At 46.4% G+C, this 13,928-nt stretch overlaps 1 protein-coding gene across 18 annotated transcripts in view; it reads left to right on the forward strand.

Annotated features, from left to right (window-relative positions):
* Positions 1–2,238: 2,238 nt before the first annotated feature.
* The window catches only part of DEPDC5 (DEP domain containing 5, GATOR1 subcomplex subunit), a 161,697-nt gene continuing 150,007 nt past the window's right edge, over positions 2,239–13,928 (forward strand). For 15 of the 18 annotated variants that reach the window (XR_010125950.1, XM_054470437.2, XM_063663207.1 and 12 more), the window contains exons 1-5: positions 2,252–2,327; positions 3,191–3,308; positions 6,879–6,966; positions 8,843–8,889; positions 13,227–13,312. Coding sequence is in view for 17 of the 18 variants with exons in the window: in XM_054470437.2 (XP_054326412.1) it covers positions 3,251–3,308; positions 6,879–6,966; positions 8,843–8,889; positions 13,227–13,312 (279 nt within the window). In the remaining variant the exon portion in view is untranslated. Of the gene's footprint in view, positions 2,497–3,190; positions 3,309–6,878; positions 6,967–8,842; positions 8,890–13,226; positions 13,313–13,928 lie in introns of all 18 variants that reach the window. The other 3 variants (XM_063663206.1, XM_054470440.2, XM_063663209.1) reach the window with 2 other exon arrangements.

Genomic DNA, 13,928 nt, shown 5'->3' on the forward strand with positions numbered 1-13,928 from the left:
GGGCGCGGTGGCTCAAGCCTATAATCCCAGCACTTTGGGAGGCCAAGGCGGGCGGATCACAAGGTCAGGAGATCAAGACCATCCTGGCTAACACGGTGAAACCCCCTCTCTACTAAAAAATATAAAAAATTAGCCGGGCATGGTGGCGGGCGCCTGTAGTCCCAGCTACTCGGGAGGCTGAGGCAGGAGAATGGCGTGAACCCGGGAGGCGGAGGTTGCAGTGAGCTGAGATCGGGCCACTGCACTCCAGCCTGGGCGACATAGCGAGACTCCGTCTCAAAAAAAAAAAAAAAAAAAAATTGCCTTTTTAAGATGTCCCATTATGGACATCTCTCAGGAGAAGGAATCAAATTCCCTTGAGGGCTAAGAAGAGAGAATCCTATTAGCTTCCCCTGGGATGGAAGAATGTCCCATCAACCACCCTTGCTAAAGACAAAAACTATCTTGGGGGATCTGGGTGTATCTCCTGAAGTGGCAACATAGAAACATTTTTTAACATAACATTGTTATTCTTAAAAAATTTTGTAACTGTTGCAATCCACTGTATCACATATGTTTTATTACAAGATAAACAATTTCAGCCAGGAGTGGTGGCTTGGCCTGTAGTCCCAGTCCCTTGGGAGGCTGAGGCAGAAGAATCACTTGAGCACAGGAAATTGAGGTTGCAGTGAGCTATGATAGCACCATTGCACTCCAGCCTGGGCAACAGAGCTAGACCCTGTCTCGAGGGAAAAAAAGGCCTGGCTACAGTGACTCGTGCCTGTAATCCCAGAACTTTGGGAGGCCAAGGCGGATGGATTACTTGAGCTCTGGAGTTTGAGACCAGCCTGGGCCACATGGCAAAACCCGTTTCTACAAAAAATACAAAAATTAGCTGAGCACGCACCTGTAATCCCAGCTACTAGGAGGCTGAGGTGGGAGGATCGCATGAGCCGGGGAGGCAGAGATGGCAGTGAGCCGGGATCATGCCACTGCACTCCAGCCTGGGTGAGGGTGACCTCATCTCAAAACAAAAACAAAAAAACAAAAACAAAAAAACAAACAAAAAAATCGCAATTATTTAATACTTGCATTATTTACCTAACTTCTCCTGAGTCCCAACATAAAGGCATCCATGCTTAAGAACGCTGCTTGTCCTGTCCCAGGGTCCCCTTGGTCCACTTCAGAATCTTTCACTACAGTATACCATGCTTTTTCTTTCAACATTTTTAAGTTTTTCAAATCCGTAAGAAATGGGCACTGTTAGTATTAAAGATACAAAGAAATTTAAGACAAGTGCTGTGTCGTTTAGATTTAGCAGTCAGTGTGATTAGAAGCAGCAAAGGAGAGGCGTGACCCAAGACACTGATTCTAGTTGTAAGATCTCTCTGGCTTCAAGAGGGGAAGCAGGGAGGCCCTATCGAGTTGCTGCCGCTCAGGTCAGAAATGGTGGACTGGACTGGGGCGCCGGGGGGTATCAGTGGCAGCAGGCGGAGCTGGCAATTGTCAGGAGTCCCTGGCCAGAGCCTGACCCAGCCCACCCAGCTCTCTGGTTTTCTGCTTGGAGAGAAAGATATCCTGACAGATGCGAGTTTAGGCTTGCCCTGGGTATGACCAAAGGATGTTGGTTAAAGGCTCCGTTCTGGGAACGGGTCAGGATTCGTCCTTGCTTCCTTCTGAAGGGTTTTATGTCCTCAGGCTGTTTCCTGGTTTGTGAAATAGGATAGTATCTGCCTCCTGCATCCATCAGGTAATAGGGACGCAATGATTACATAAGGACTATGAAGCCACGGCAGCCATTCTTATTAATAACCAGAGGGGCGCAGAACGTCGTTTACAGTTTACAAGGGTTTGAAAAGCACCCGGTAAGTGGACACTTCCCAGCAGAGGCCATCACACTAACTCTCGCGTGCTCAGCCCCATGCATTTTACAGAAGCCCTCCCAGAAACTCTCGTTGGCGCCTCTTAGCAGCCCAATGAGGCCACATGAGTCATTAACCTCGTTCATATAACAGAAAACGGAGCTCTGACGGATCTCGTTTCCCCTGTGGGGAGGTCACTCAGTCGGAAACGAAGCTCTGTAGCCATGGATCTATGTCAGATAGACTGGGAGGAAATGGATTTCCTCCGTGAGGCGAGAGGCTCTAGCGCTCGAGGGCAGGAAACGCCAGGAGGTGGCCCAAAGAAGAGGCCGCACGCGACGCCCCGCCCCCAGCTCGAGCCCCGGATGAGGAAGTGGTGCGGCCACCGAGACGAGACGGAGGCCCGGCGAGAGCGGCGCGGGAGCGCGAGGGCGGGAAGGAGGCGGGGCCCCGGGGCGGAGCCACCGGAGCGGCGCGGGTTCTCAGGTGAGCGCTACACGGTCGGGGCGGGCCTTGCAGGGGCTTCAGGCTTAGGGGCGGAAGCAGCGCGGGCCGCGAGGGCGTAGGCGGGGTATCTGGAGGAGGCGCAGGGAACCTGGAGAGGGTCCAGCCCTCGGTGCCCCGGCCAGAGGCAGGAAGGGGCTCTAGAGCTTCGGTGAGTGGAGCTGCCCGCCCCGGACTGGGGACTGGGGGGGCTTGAGATAGGGGACCTTGGCCCAGGTTCGAGTTCCAGGCACCATCCCCAATCCGCTGTGTGACCTTGGACAAGTCTCTCTCCCTCTTTGAGCCTCAGCTGCCTCAGCTGTGAAACGGAGTCAGGGAAGGTCTGCTGAGAGTTCGCACAGACCGAGGTTTGGGGAAGGAACTCCTGCCTTCCTCCTGTTTGTGGTTGCCTTGCTCAGGATATTGGCAGCAAAAAGAGAATGGTGGGAGTGCCTCTTAAGTCTCGAGTGACCTTGAGCAAATCCCCTTCCCGGAGTCACACTTTCATCTACAAAATGAGTGGGCTAACCTCTTTTAAGATGTCTTTACTATTTGGGTGTTATTGGTGCAGATGGACACAAGGTGATGAGTACCCATTCACCGCAATGCTTACCCTATAGGGGAGTGATAGAATATCTTTTCCTAGGTTTGACTAGCCCCTGGCCCGAATTCCCCTTAGTTCCTGGATTCTGTGGTTCTATTTGTTCTGCATCGCTCCTTGTAACTGGAGGAGTGACTTCTTCCAAGAGTCACTTGGCACCACTTCACAGCAGAGCAACACCAGTATCTTCACTGGCCTAAAATCAAAGAGTGGTTGCAAGGAAAAATCTGACATTCCAACCTTTTTGTTTGTATTTCTATGGCAGGGAGGCAAGATGACTTCTTTGCCCCAACCTTGGAACAGCTAAAGGGAAAAACAGTGCAAGATGAGAACAACAAAGGTCTACAAACTCGTCATCCACAAGAAGGGCTTTGGGGGCAGTGGTCAGTATCGATTGGTGTTTCGAGGTTTTGTAAGTTGGCTGAGGTTCTGGTGTGTGCAGTGCCTTGAAATTACACACTGACTCGTGTGACAATTGAGGCTAAACAGGCGACTAAACAGACTAAAGTAGCAACTATCATACAGTAACAAGGAGTATGGCAGGACCCTTCTAATGCATTTGCATTCAGACTTTTAAGGAACATTGTGAATGCTGCCGGTTTACTACCTTTCATTTGTTGAATTGCATTGTTTATTACAAATCTTCCGAGTATGTTCCATAAAATTCCAGCCTCCACTGGTTTGGCAGATAAGAGAAACTAAAATCATATATCAGTTTTTACATTGAGTGAGAGAGAAGCAGCATAGATGTGCATAGAGCAGGTATGATCAAAGCATAAACCTTTGCCTGGCTTCTAGGCATGGGAAGAAGGAGCAGGATACAACATGTTATTCTGCATTGAACTATAGTCTGAGTATCTACTCTGCTTCTAATTTTCCTGGTGACCTTGGACAAGCTCCTAGTGTACCTTATCTGAAAGTTGAAGGGCTTTAGAATAGTTTCTCTTAACATCGATTTTTTTTCCTTTCTTTTCTTTTCTTTTTTTTTTGGGACACGTTCCCCCATGTTGCCCAGGCTGGTCTGGAACTCCAGAGCTCAAAAGATCCTTCCACCTCAACCTCCCTAGTAGTTGGGATTACAGGCATGAGCCACTGTACCCAGCTCTTCTTAGCACCTTGAATCCATAAATCTGAAGAATAAAAGGGCACTTAGTATAATTTTTTTTTCTTTTGTAAGGGAATAATTTTCCATTGTGTCTTAACAGCCTTATTTACTTCAGAAATTAGAGTTAACAATATAATGAGTCTTTTTATTTTATTTTATTATTTATTGGCTTTTTTTTTTTGAGACAGAGTCTTGCTCTGTCCCCAAGCTGGAGTGCAGTGGTGTTATCTCAGCTCACCGCAACCTCCCCCTCCCGGGTTCAAGCAATTCTCCTGCCTCAGCCTCCCGAGTAGCTGGGACTACAGGTGCATGCCGCCATGCCCGGCTATTTTTTTTTTTTTTTTGGTATTTTAGTAGAGACAGGGTTTCACCATGTTTCCCAGGCTGGTCTCGAACTCCTGAGCTCAGGCAATCCGCCCACCTCGGCCTCCCAAATTGCTAGGATTACAGACGTGAGCCACCGCGACGGCATGAGTCTTTTTAACATTGTATTTTAGGGTGTATTTACTTCTACATTATGTAGATATAAGCCTCCAGAGGGGAAGGACTGCCAAAAAGGGAAAACAATAGTTTCTCTATCATAGAGCGTTGTGAGGCTTAAGTAAAGTGATATATGTAATGCGTTTAGCAGAGTGTTAGACTCTGTGCTCAATAAATGTAGCCATTGTAATTACCAGGTTACAGGCATCGCTATATTTAAACTACAATTTCTGCTAAAATGCACAGTCTATTATTATTACTTTGATGCTATTGATGTTGCCTAAATATTTGTGGAGTGGAATAAAACAAATAACTTTTGGCAGAGAGAAGAATACAAGGATACAGTATATACAATGTATACAAATACATATTTTTATGTATAAAATACAAAGGTAGTTAGATGCTGTATCTAGTCTTCTGCAAGACTGTAGGTCAAAATACAACTAACAGCTGGACATGGTAGCGTATGACTGTAATCCTGGCATTTTGGAAGGCCAAGGTGGGCAGATCACATGAGTTCAGGAGTTCGGGACCAGCCTGGCCAACATAGTGAAACCCCATCTCTACTAAAAATACAAAAATTAGCCAGGTGTGGTCATGCGTGCCTGTAATCTCAGCTACTAGGGAGGCTGAGGCACGAGAATTGCTTGAACCCAGGAGGCAGAGGTTGCAGTGAGCTGAGATCACGCCACTGCACTCCAGCCTGGGCAACAGAGCAAGACCCTGTCTTTAAAAAAATAAAAATAAAAAAAAAAGAAACAACCAACAGTTATTTATTAGGTGTATACCTGTGCCAGACATAATGATTATGAATACCACAAGGTTCTTTGTCCCTAAGGAGTTTTCAGTTTGGTAAGATAGACATGCAAAAAGGAAATGATAAAACCAAGCAGAAGGGGATATGTTCTCACGGACCTTATATGTTCTCACGGACCTTAATTCAGACTATGTAAATTAGGGAGGAAGCTCCAAGGAGCATTTGTTGTGAAACTGTCAGTGGAAACATAGCAAATAAAATTAGGGATTGCTGAGTGCAGTGGTGTGTGCCTGTAGTCACAGCTACTCAAGAGGCTGGGACAGGAGGATCACTTGGGCCCAGGAGTTCCAGACTATAGTACATTGTGCTGATTGGGCATCTGCACTAAGTTCTGCATCAATATAGTGACCTCCCAGGAGTGGGGGACCACCAGCTTGCCTTAGGAAGTGTGAACCACCTCAGGTTGGGAACAGAGCAGGTCAAAACTCCTGTGCTGATCAGCAGTGGGATTGTCCCTGTAAATAGCCACTGTACGCCAGCCTAGGCAACAGCAAGACCTTATCATTAAAAGAAAACAAAAAAATTTGGGAGTAAACCAGTGTTTCATTTTACTAGGCTGAATTTTTGTTGGGTCTGATTATATTTGAAATCTAGATAAACTTAATTGTCATGATATTAGCATAATTAAAGGTGATGTCTTTCCTTGCAAATTAAAACAGCAAAACAGTCATTCGGTCTTCATGCTTCTGAGTTTGCAATATTTGAGAGAGTTCTCCCCATCCCTAGTAGAGGGGCAGAGGTGGATAAACATGAAACCACATCCCTCTTCTTTTATTTATTTATTTTTTTGAGATGCAGTCTCGCTCTGTCACTCAGGCTGGAGTGCGGTGGTGTGATTTCAGCTCACTGTAACCTCCGCCTCTTGGGTTCAAGTGATTCTCCTGCCTCAGGCTCCCAAGTAGTTGGGATTACAGGCTCCCACCACCACACCTGGCTAATTTTTGTATTTTTAGTAGAGACGGGGTTTCGCCATGTTCGCCAGGCTGGTCTTGAACTCCTGACCTCAGATGATCTGTCCGTCTCGGCCTCTCAAAGTATTGGGATTACAGGCGTGAGCCACTGCTCCTGGACTCTCTGAGGTTATTTTCTTACTCCTGTTAGATATAAAGATTTATTGTGAGGGTCACATTAAGACATTGGGAAATTCTTTGAACATTGAATAACTGTAAGGAATTGTGTTGTATCTGTGGGAACCAGCCTGTTTTGTTCCTATTATATGCCAGATACACAATATTTAAGGGGGTAAAAGGCTGTCCAGAAGCCTAATTCCCAGATACTGAGGGCTGCTCTGTCCCTGGAAGCAGTGCGGTAGTAGAAAGAGCACGGGGTATGGAGACAAAGGTACCTGAGCGCCATCCCACTCTGCTGCTCTGTAGCTTGGTGTTCCTGTGTGAATCCATTAGTCATTGTAAGCCTCGTTTCAAAATAGAACCTCATCTGTCAATGGGGTGGTAATACCATCCTGATGAGGTTGTGAGGAACCAGTGTGAGAACATACACAGTGTACCTAATGAGTGTTTTTCTACTTGAAGTGGCTGAATTGTCTTTCAGATGATGAGCTAGTTGTGAACCCCAAAGTGTTCCCTCACATCAAGCTTGGAGACATTGTAGAGATTGCACACCCCAATGATGAATACAGGTGAGTGTCTCATAGGATCCATGGAACTGGGCAATTCACTGTTTCCAAATGATGTCCAAGGGGTTTGAAAGGCAGATAGGTCTCTTTGCCTTTCAAAATGCTCATGTTGTGGTGGCTCAATCCTGTAATTCCAGCACTTTGGGAGGCTGAGGTGTGTAGGTCATTTGAGCTGGGGAGTTCGAGACCAGCCTGGACAACACAGTGGGACCCTGTCTTAAAAAAAAATGATCATGCCTTCTAGGATTTGATCAACAAATAATTTTTCAAAAGTGGTCCATTCCTTCTTTTTTTTTTTTTGAGATGGAGTCTAGCTCTGTCACCCAGGCTAGAGTGCAGTTGTGTAATCTCAGCTCACTGCAACCTGTGCCCCCCAGCCCCAAGTGATTGTCCTGCCTCAGCTTCCTGAGTAGCTGAGATTACAGGCTCAGCCTCCCAAGTAGCTGAGATTACAGGCATGCGCCATCATGCCCAGCTAATTTTGTGTTTTTAGTAGAGACGGGGTTTCACCATGTTGCCCAGGCTGGTCTTGAACTCCTGACCTCAGGTAATCCACTGGCCTTGGCCTCCCAATGTGCTGGGATTACAGGCGTGAGGCACCGCACCCGGCCTAATTTTTGTATTTTTTAGTAGAGATGGGGTTTCACCATATTGGCCACACTTGTCTCAAGTGATCCATCCTGCTAGGCCTCCCAAAGTGCTGAGATTACAGGCATGAGCCACCATACCCAGCCATGTTTTTTGTTTTTTTTGAGATGAAATCTCGCTCTGTCACCCAGGCTGAAGTGCAGTGGTATGATCTCGGCTCACTGCAATCTCCGCCTTCCGGGTTCAAGCCATTTTCCTGCCTCAGCCTCCTGAGTAGCTGGGATTACATGTGCATGCCACCATGCTTGGCTAATTTTTGTATTTTTAGTAGAGACGGGGTTTCACCATGTTGGTCAGGCTGGTTTTGAACTCCTAACCTCGTGATCCGCCTGCCTTGGCCTCTCAAAGTGCAGGATTGCAGGCATGAGCTACCTTGCTGGGCCAAGCCTTTTTTTTTTTTTTTTCCCCCCAAAAGAGAGAGACTTGCTCTGTCACCCAGGCTGGAGTGCAGTGGTGCCACCTCGGCTCACTGCAACCTCTGCCTCCTGGGCTCAAGTGATTCTTCTACCTCAGCCTGTCGAGTAGCTGGGACTGCAGATGTGGGCCACCACACCTGGCTAATTTTTGTATTTTTAATAGAGACAGGGTTTCGCCATGTTGGCCAGGCTGGTCTTGAACTCCTGACCTCAGGTGATCCACCTGCCTTGGCCTCCCAAAGTGTTGGGATTATAGGCATGAGCCACCGAGCCCAGCCTCTTTCTGGTTTTAAAGCTGAGATGACAACTGAAAGGTTCTGTAGCATTTGTCCATTTCCTTTAGTGCATATGGAGTTTCTTTGTTTCTTTTTTTTTTTTTTGAGATGGAGTCTTCCTCTGTTGCCCAGGCTGGAGTGCAGTAGCATGATCTTGGCTCACTGCAAGCTCCGCCTCCCAGGTTCACGCCATTCTCCTGCCTCAGCCTCCCAAGTAGCTGGGACTGCAGGCGCCCACCACCACGCCCAGCTAATTTTTTTCTATTTTTTAGTACAGAAGGGGTTTCACTGTGTTAGCCGGGATGGTCTCGATCTCTTGACCTTGTGATCTGCCTGCCTCGGCCTCCCAAAGTGCTGGGATTACAAGTGTGAGCCACCGCACCCAGACGAGTTTCTTTGTTTCTAAGGGAGCTTTCTCCCATTGTTGTGCTGTAATTCACAGAATGGTCAGAGTGACCTATTTGCCTTTTGTGGGGGATGAAGGATGCTAGGGAGTTACTGCTCGCAGTATCCCAACTCTCTTGTTGCTCTCTTTTTCAGCCCTCTGCTTTTGCAGGTCAAGTCACTTAAGGAAGATTTACAGAAGGGTAAGAATTACATCAGTCCTCTTAGAATTTTTTATTTACTGCCTCAGAAACTGTAAGAAACCTCTCTTCATAATTTCAAGGGATGAGGGCAAGTAATTCTTTCTTTTTTAAACAAATTTTAATTTAATTTTCAATTCAGGCAGTACATGGGAATGTTTGTTACATGGGTATATTGTGAACTGGTGGAGATTGGGCTTCTATTGTATCCATTGCACAGTGAACCTTGTATCTGACAGAACAGATAGGGATACAGAATGTTTTATCTGTGTCTTAACATTGTATTTTTTTTTTTTTCTGAGACAATGTCTCATTCTGTCACCCAGGTTGGAGTGCAGTGGAGTGCAGTGGCTTACTGCAAGCTCCGCCTCCTGGGTTCATGCCATTCTCCCTCAGCCTCCCAAGTAGCTGGGACTACAGGCGCCTGCCACCACGCTCGGCTAATTTTTTGTATTTTTAGTAGAGACGAGGTTTCACCATGTTAGCCAGGATGGTCTCAGTCTCCTGACTTCATGATCCTCCTGCTGCAGCCCCACAGAGTGCTGGGATTACAGGCGTGAGCCACCGCACCCAGCCTGAACATTGTATTTTTCAACCCTCATCCTCTTCCCTGTCCTTGTTTTTGGAGTCCCAAGTGTCTATTATTTCCATCCCACTTATAGGTAAGAACATGCAGTATTTGGTTTTCTGTTTGTGAGTTAGTTCACTTAGGATAATGGTGGCCTCCAACTCCATGTTGCTGCAGTGGACATGATTCCATTCTTTTATGGCTGGAGTTCTCTTCTTATCAAATTGTGTTCCCGCTAAAAAAAAATTGTCAAGTTGACGCTTATAGTCCCAGCTACTCTGGAGGCTGAGGTGGAAGGATCATTGGATCTCAAGAGTTTGAGGTTACAATGAGCTATAACGGCGCCACCGCAGTCTAGCCTGGTCAACAGAGCAAGACCCTATCTCAAAAAAAAAAAAAAAAAAAAAAAAGGCCAGGCACAGTGGCTTATGCCTGTAATCCTGGGATTTTGGGAGGCTGAGGCAGGCAGATTACCTGAGCTCAGGAGTTTGTGACCAGCCTGGGCAAAATGGTGAAACCCTGTCTCTACTAAAATACAAAAAATTAGCCGAGTGCGGTGGCATGCACCTATAGTCCTAGCTACCCTGGAGGCCGAGGCAGGAGAATTACTTGAACCCAGGAGGTGGAGGTTGCAGTGAGCCGAGGTCGCGCCGCTGCACTCCAGCCTGGGCAACGGAGCGAGACTCCGCCTCAAAAAAAAAAAAAAAAAGAAAAAGAAAAAAAATACACAACTTGCCTGTTGCCCAGGTTGGTCTTGAACTCCTGGCCTCAAGTGGAGTTCCTCACACCTTGACCTCCCAAAGTGCTGGGATTGCAGGTGTGATCCACCACATCTGTCCCATTTTTTCACAAACTATTTGTTAAATGCCTACTCTGGGTGAGTAGGGATTGGGGAGGAAGAAATATATATTGATGATTGCCCACCACATGTGCAAGGCACTGTCCTGGGAGCGTTGTGTAATCTAGCATTGAGTGAGTGAGGAAGTTTATTCTCTGCCAGACTATACAGTCTAGGTGTAGCCAGAAGCGGTGATTCCTGCTTACTTATTCTGGATTCAAATCCTTTCTTTTTCCCTCTAATGGCTATGCCATGCTGTTCAAGGAACCAAAATGTTAATTGAAAGTAAATAAGATACTCTTTTAAATAGTTCTTAAGAGAAAAAAAGCAACAAAATTCTTGGTTGCTCTAAGGGCTTTGATGGCTGGGTGCAGTGGCTGACGCCTGTAATTCCAACACTTTGGGAGGCTGAGGTAGGTGGATCACCCGAGGTCAGGAGTTTGAGACCAGCCTGACCAACATGGTAAAACCCCGTCTCTACTAAAAATATAAAATTAGCCAGGCATTGTGGCGCATGTGTGTAATCCCAGCTACTCGGGAAGCTGAGGCAGGAGAATTGCTTGAATCTGGGAGGCAGAAGTTGCGGTGAGCTGAGATCACGCCATTGCACTCCATCCTGGGCAACAAGAGCAAAATCCTGTCTCTAAATAAATAAATAAATAAAATAAAGGGCTTTGATGTCACCCACTCTTTCTTTTTTTTTTTTTTTTTTTTTTTTAAAGAGATAGAGTCTCACTCTGTTGCCCAGGCTGGAGTCTGGAGTGCAGTGTCACGACCTTGGCTCACTGCAACCTGCACCTCCTGGGTTCAAGTGATTCTCCTGCCTCAGCCTCCCAGGTAGTTAGGACTACAGGCTTGCACCACCATGCCTGGCTAATTTTTATATTTATATTTTTATTTTTTTGAGATGGAGTCTCACTCTGTCACCCAGGCTGGAACACAATGACATGGTCTCAGCTCACTGCAACCTCCGCCTCCTGGATTCAAGGGATTCTCCTGCCTCAGCCTCCTGAGTAGCTGGGACTACAGGCGCAGGCCACCACACCCGGCTAATTTTTGTATTTTTAGTGGAGACAGGGTTTCACTGTGTTGGCCAGGCTAGTCTCGAACTGCTGACCTCGTGATCCGCCCACCTCAGCCTCCCAAAATGCTGGGTTTACAGGCATGAGCCACCATGCCCGGCCTAATTTTTATATTTTTAGTAGAGATGGGGTTTCACCATGTTGGCCAGGCTGGTCTCAAATTCCTCACCCCAGGTGATCTGTCTGCCTCAACCTCCCAAAGTCCTGGGATTACAGGTGTGAGCCACTGCACCATTGCCCCTGCCTTTTTTTTTTTTTTCGCCTTTCAGACAGGGCCTCTCTCTGTTGTGCAGACTGGAGTGCAGTGGTGCAGTCACGGCTCACTGCAGCCTCAACCTCCCTGGGTGCAAATGATTCTCCATCTCCCACCTCTGCCTCCCGAGTAGCTAAGACCCCAGATGCCCAGCCCACAGGATCATGCCTGGTTAATTTTTTTTTTTTTTTTTTTTTTTAATTTTTGCTCAGGCTGGTCTTGAACTCCTGGGCCCAAGCAGTCCTCATGCCTTGGCCTCCTAAAGTTCTAGGATTACAGGCATGAGCCACCATGCCTGGCTATCCACTCATATTTAACAATTCAATATTTCAATTTGAGGAGAAAACATTCTATAAAACCTGGCTACTCTGGTTACACTGCCTATGGGTTATCCCTGCTCCGCAAGGAGCAGTAAAAAAAAAAATTTAAAGTTTTCATTTTTTATGTTATGTTATGTTATGTTATGTTTTATGTTATGTGTTGTGTTGTGTTGTGTTGTGTTGTGTTGTGTTATGTTATGTTATGTTATGTTATTTTGAGATGGAGTATCCCTCTGTCGCCCAGGCTGGAGTGCAGTGGCGTGATTTTGGCTCACTGCAACCTCCACCTCCTGGGTTCAAGCAATTTTCCTGCCTCTGCCTCCTGAGTAGCTGGGACTACAGGTGTGCGCCACCACACCTGGCTATTTTTTTTTGTATTTTTAGTAGAGACGGGGTTTCACCATATAGGTCAGGCTGGTTTTGAACTCCTGACCTCGTGATCTGCCCGGCTTGGCCTCCCAAAGTGTTGAGATTACAGGCGTGAGCCACCACATTCAGCCGATTTAAAGATTTTAAAAGAATTCTATACAACCTTAATCCTAAGAATGGCCTTCATACCTTCCCCTTATCTCCTGCCCCCTGTTATGTTTCTTACCAGACTTAAGGGCTCATGGAAAAGTTTGTTTCTTCTTTACCACTGATAACTTCATTCCAAAGAGAAGATCTCCTTTCTCTTCTGGAATTTTACAGGTCTTTGAACTTTCTTATCTTCCTTCTTATTTTATTTATTTATTTATTGAGACAGAGTCTCATTCTGTCACCCAGGTTGGAGTGCAGTGGTGCGATCTCAGCTTGCTACAACCTTTGTGTCTGGGGTTCAAGCGATTTGTATGCCTCAGCCTCCCAAGTAGCTTGGATTACAGGCGCCCACCATCATGCCTGGCTAATTTTTGTATTTTTAGTAGAGACAGGGTTTCACCATGTTGGCCAGGCTGGTCTCGAACTCCTGACCTCAGGTGACCTTCCTGCCTAAACCTCCCAAAGTGCTGGGATTAAAGGTGTTAGCCACCATACCCAGCCTCTTCCTTCTTAAATTCTTTATTTTCCCTCCCTTCTCCCTTTTTCTCTCCATTTTTGTTGATTGCTTAGGCTCTGGTCTTATTTCACCTAAAAAGCAGAGAATTGTTTAAATTCTAAGCTCCTGAAAGGAAGAGACTGTGTGTTGCCCGTGTCAGATGATCAATTGTGTTGCTTACTGAGTTGAGTATTTATAGATTAGAATATATGGATCTGCTTTTTCAAAATGTGTTATCTGAGCGAGATATTGTTTCTGTTTTAGAAACTATCAGTGTGGACCAGACTGTGACTCAAGTGTTCCGACTGAGACCTTATCAGGATGTCTATGTTAATGTTGTAGACCCTAAGGTATGTCTTTGTTTTGGGCTTGAATATCTTTTTGGAATGATAAGCACCCTTCCTCAAGGTTAGATTACTAAGGAAACAATGAGTTGCTTAAGTGTAGTGTTGGATTATTAAATGTGTGTGGCCTGCTAGGTGTGGTAATTTCAGTACATCAGGAGGCTGAGACAGGAGGATCACTTGAGGCCAGGAGTTCAAGGAGTTCAACTATGCACTTGAGCCTGAGCAGCATAGTTAGACCTTGTCTTTATTAAAACTTTTCTTTTTTCTTTTTTTTTTTTTTTGCAATGGAGTGTCACTGTTGCCCAGGCTGGAGTGCAGTGGTGCAATCTTGGCTCACTGCAACCGGTGCCTCCCAGGTTCAAGCCATTCTCCTGCCTCAGCCTCCTGAGTAGCTAGGATTACAGGCGCGCACCACCGCACCCAGCTAATTTTTGTATTTTTGTAGAGATGGGGTTTCACCATATTGGCCAGGCTGGTCTTGAACTCCTGACCTCAGGTGATCCACCTGCCTCAGCCTCCCAAAGTACTGGGATTACAGGCATTGGCCACCACCCATGGCCTACATGTTTAGTTTTACAAGACAAAGTCTCGTTCTGTTGCCCAGGCTGAAGTGCAATAG

Source organism: Pongo pygmaeus, chromosome 23 (assembly GCF_028885625.2).
Source record: "Pongo pygmaeus isolate AG05252 chromosome 23, NHGRI_mPonPyg2-v2.0_pri, whole genome shotgun sequence".
In the NCBI taxonomy this organism is placed as follows: Eukaryota; Metazoa; Chordata; class Mammalia; order Primates; family Hominidae; genus Pongo; species Pongo pygmaeus.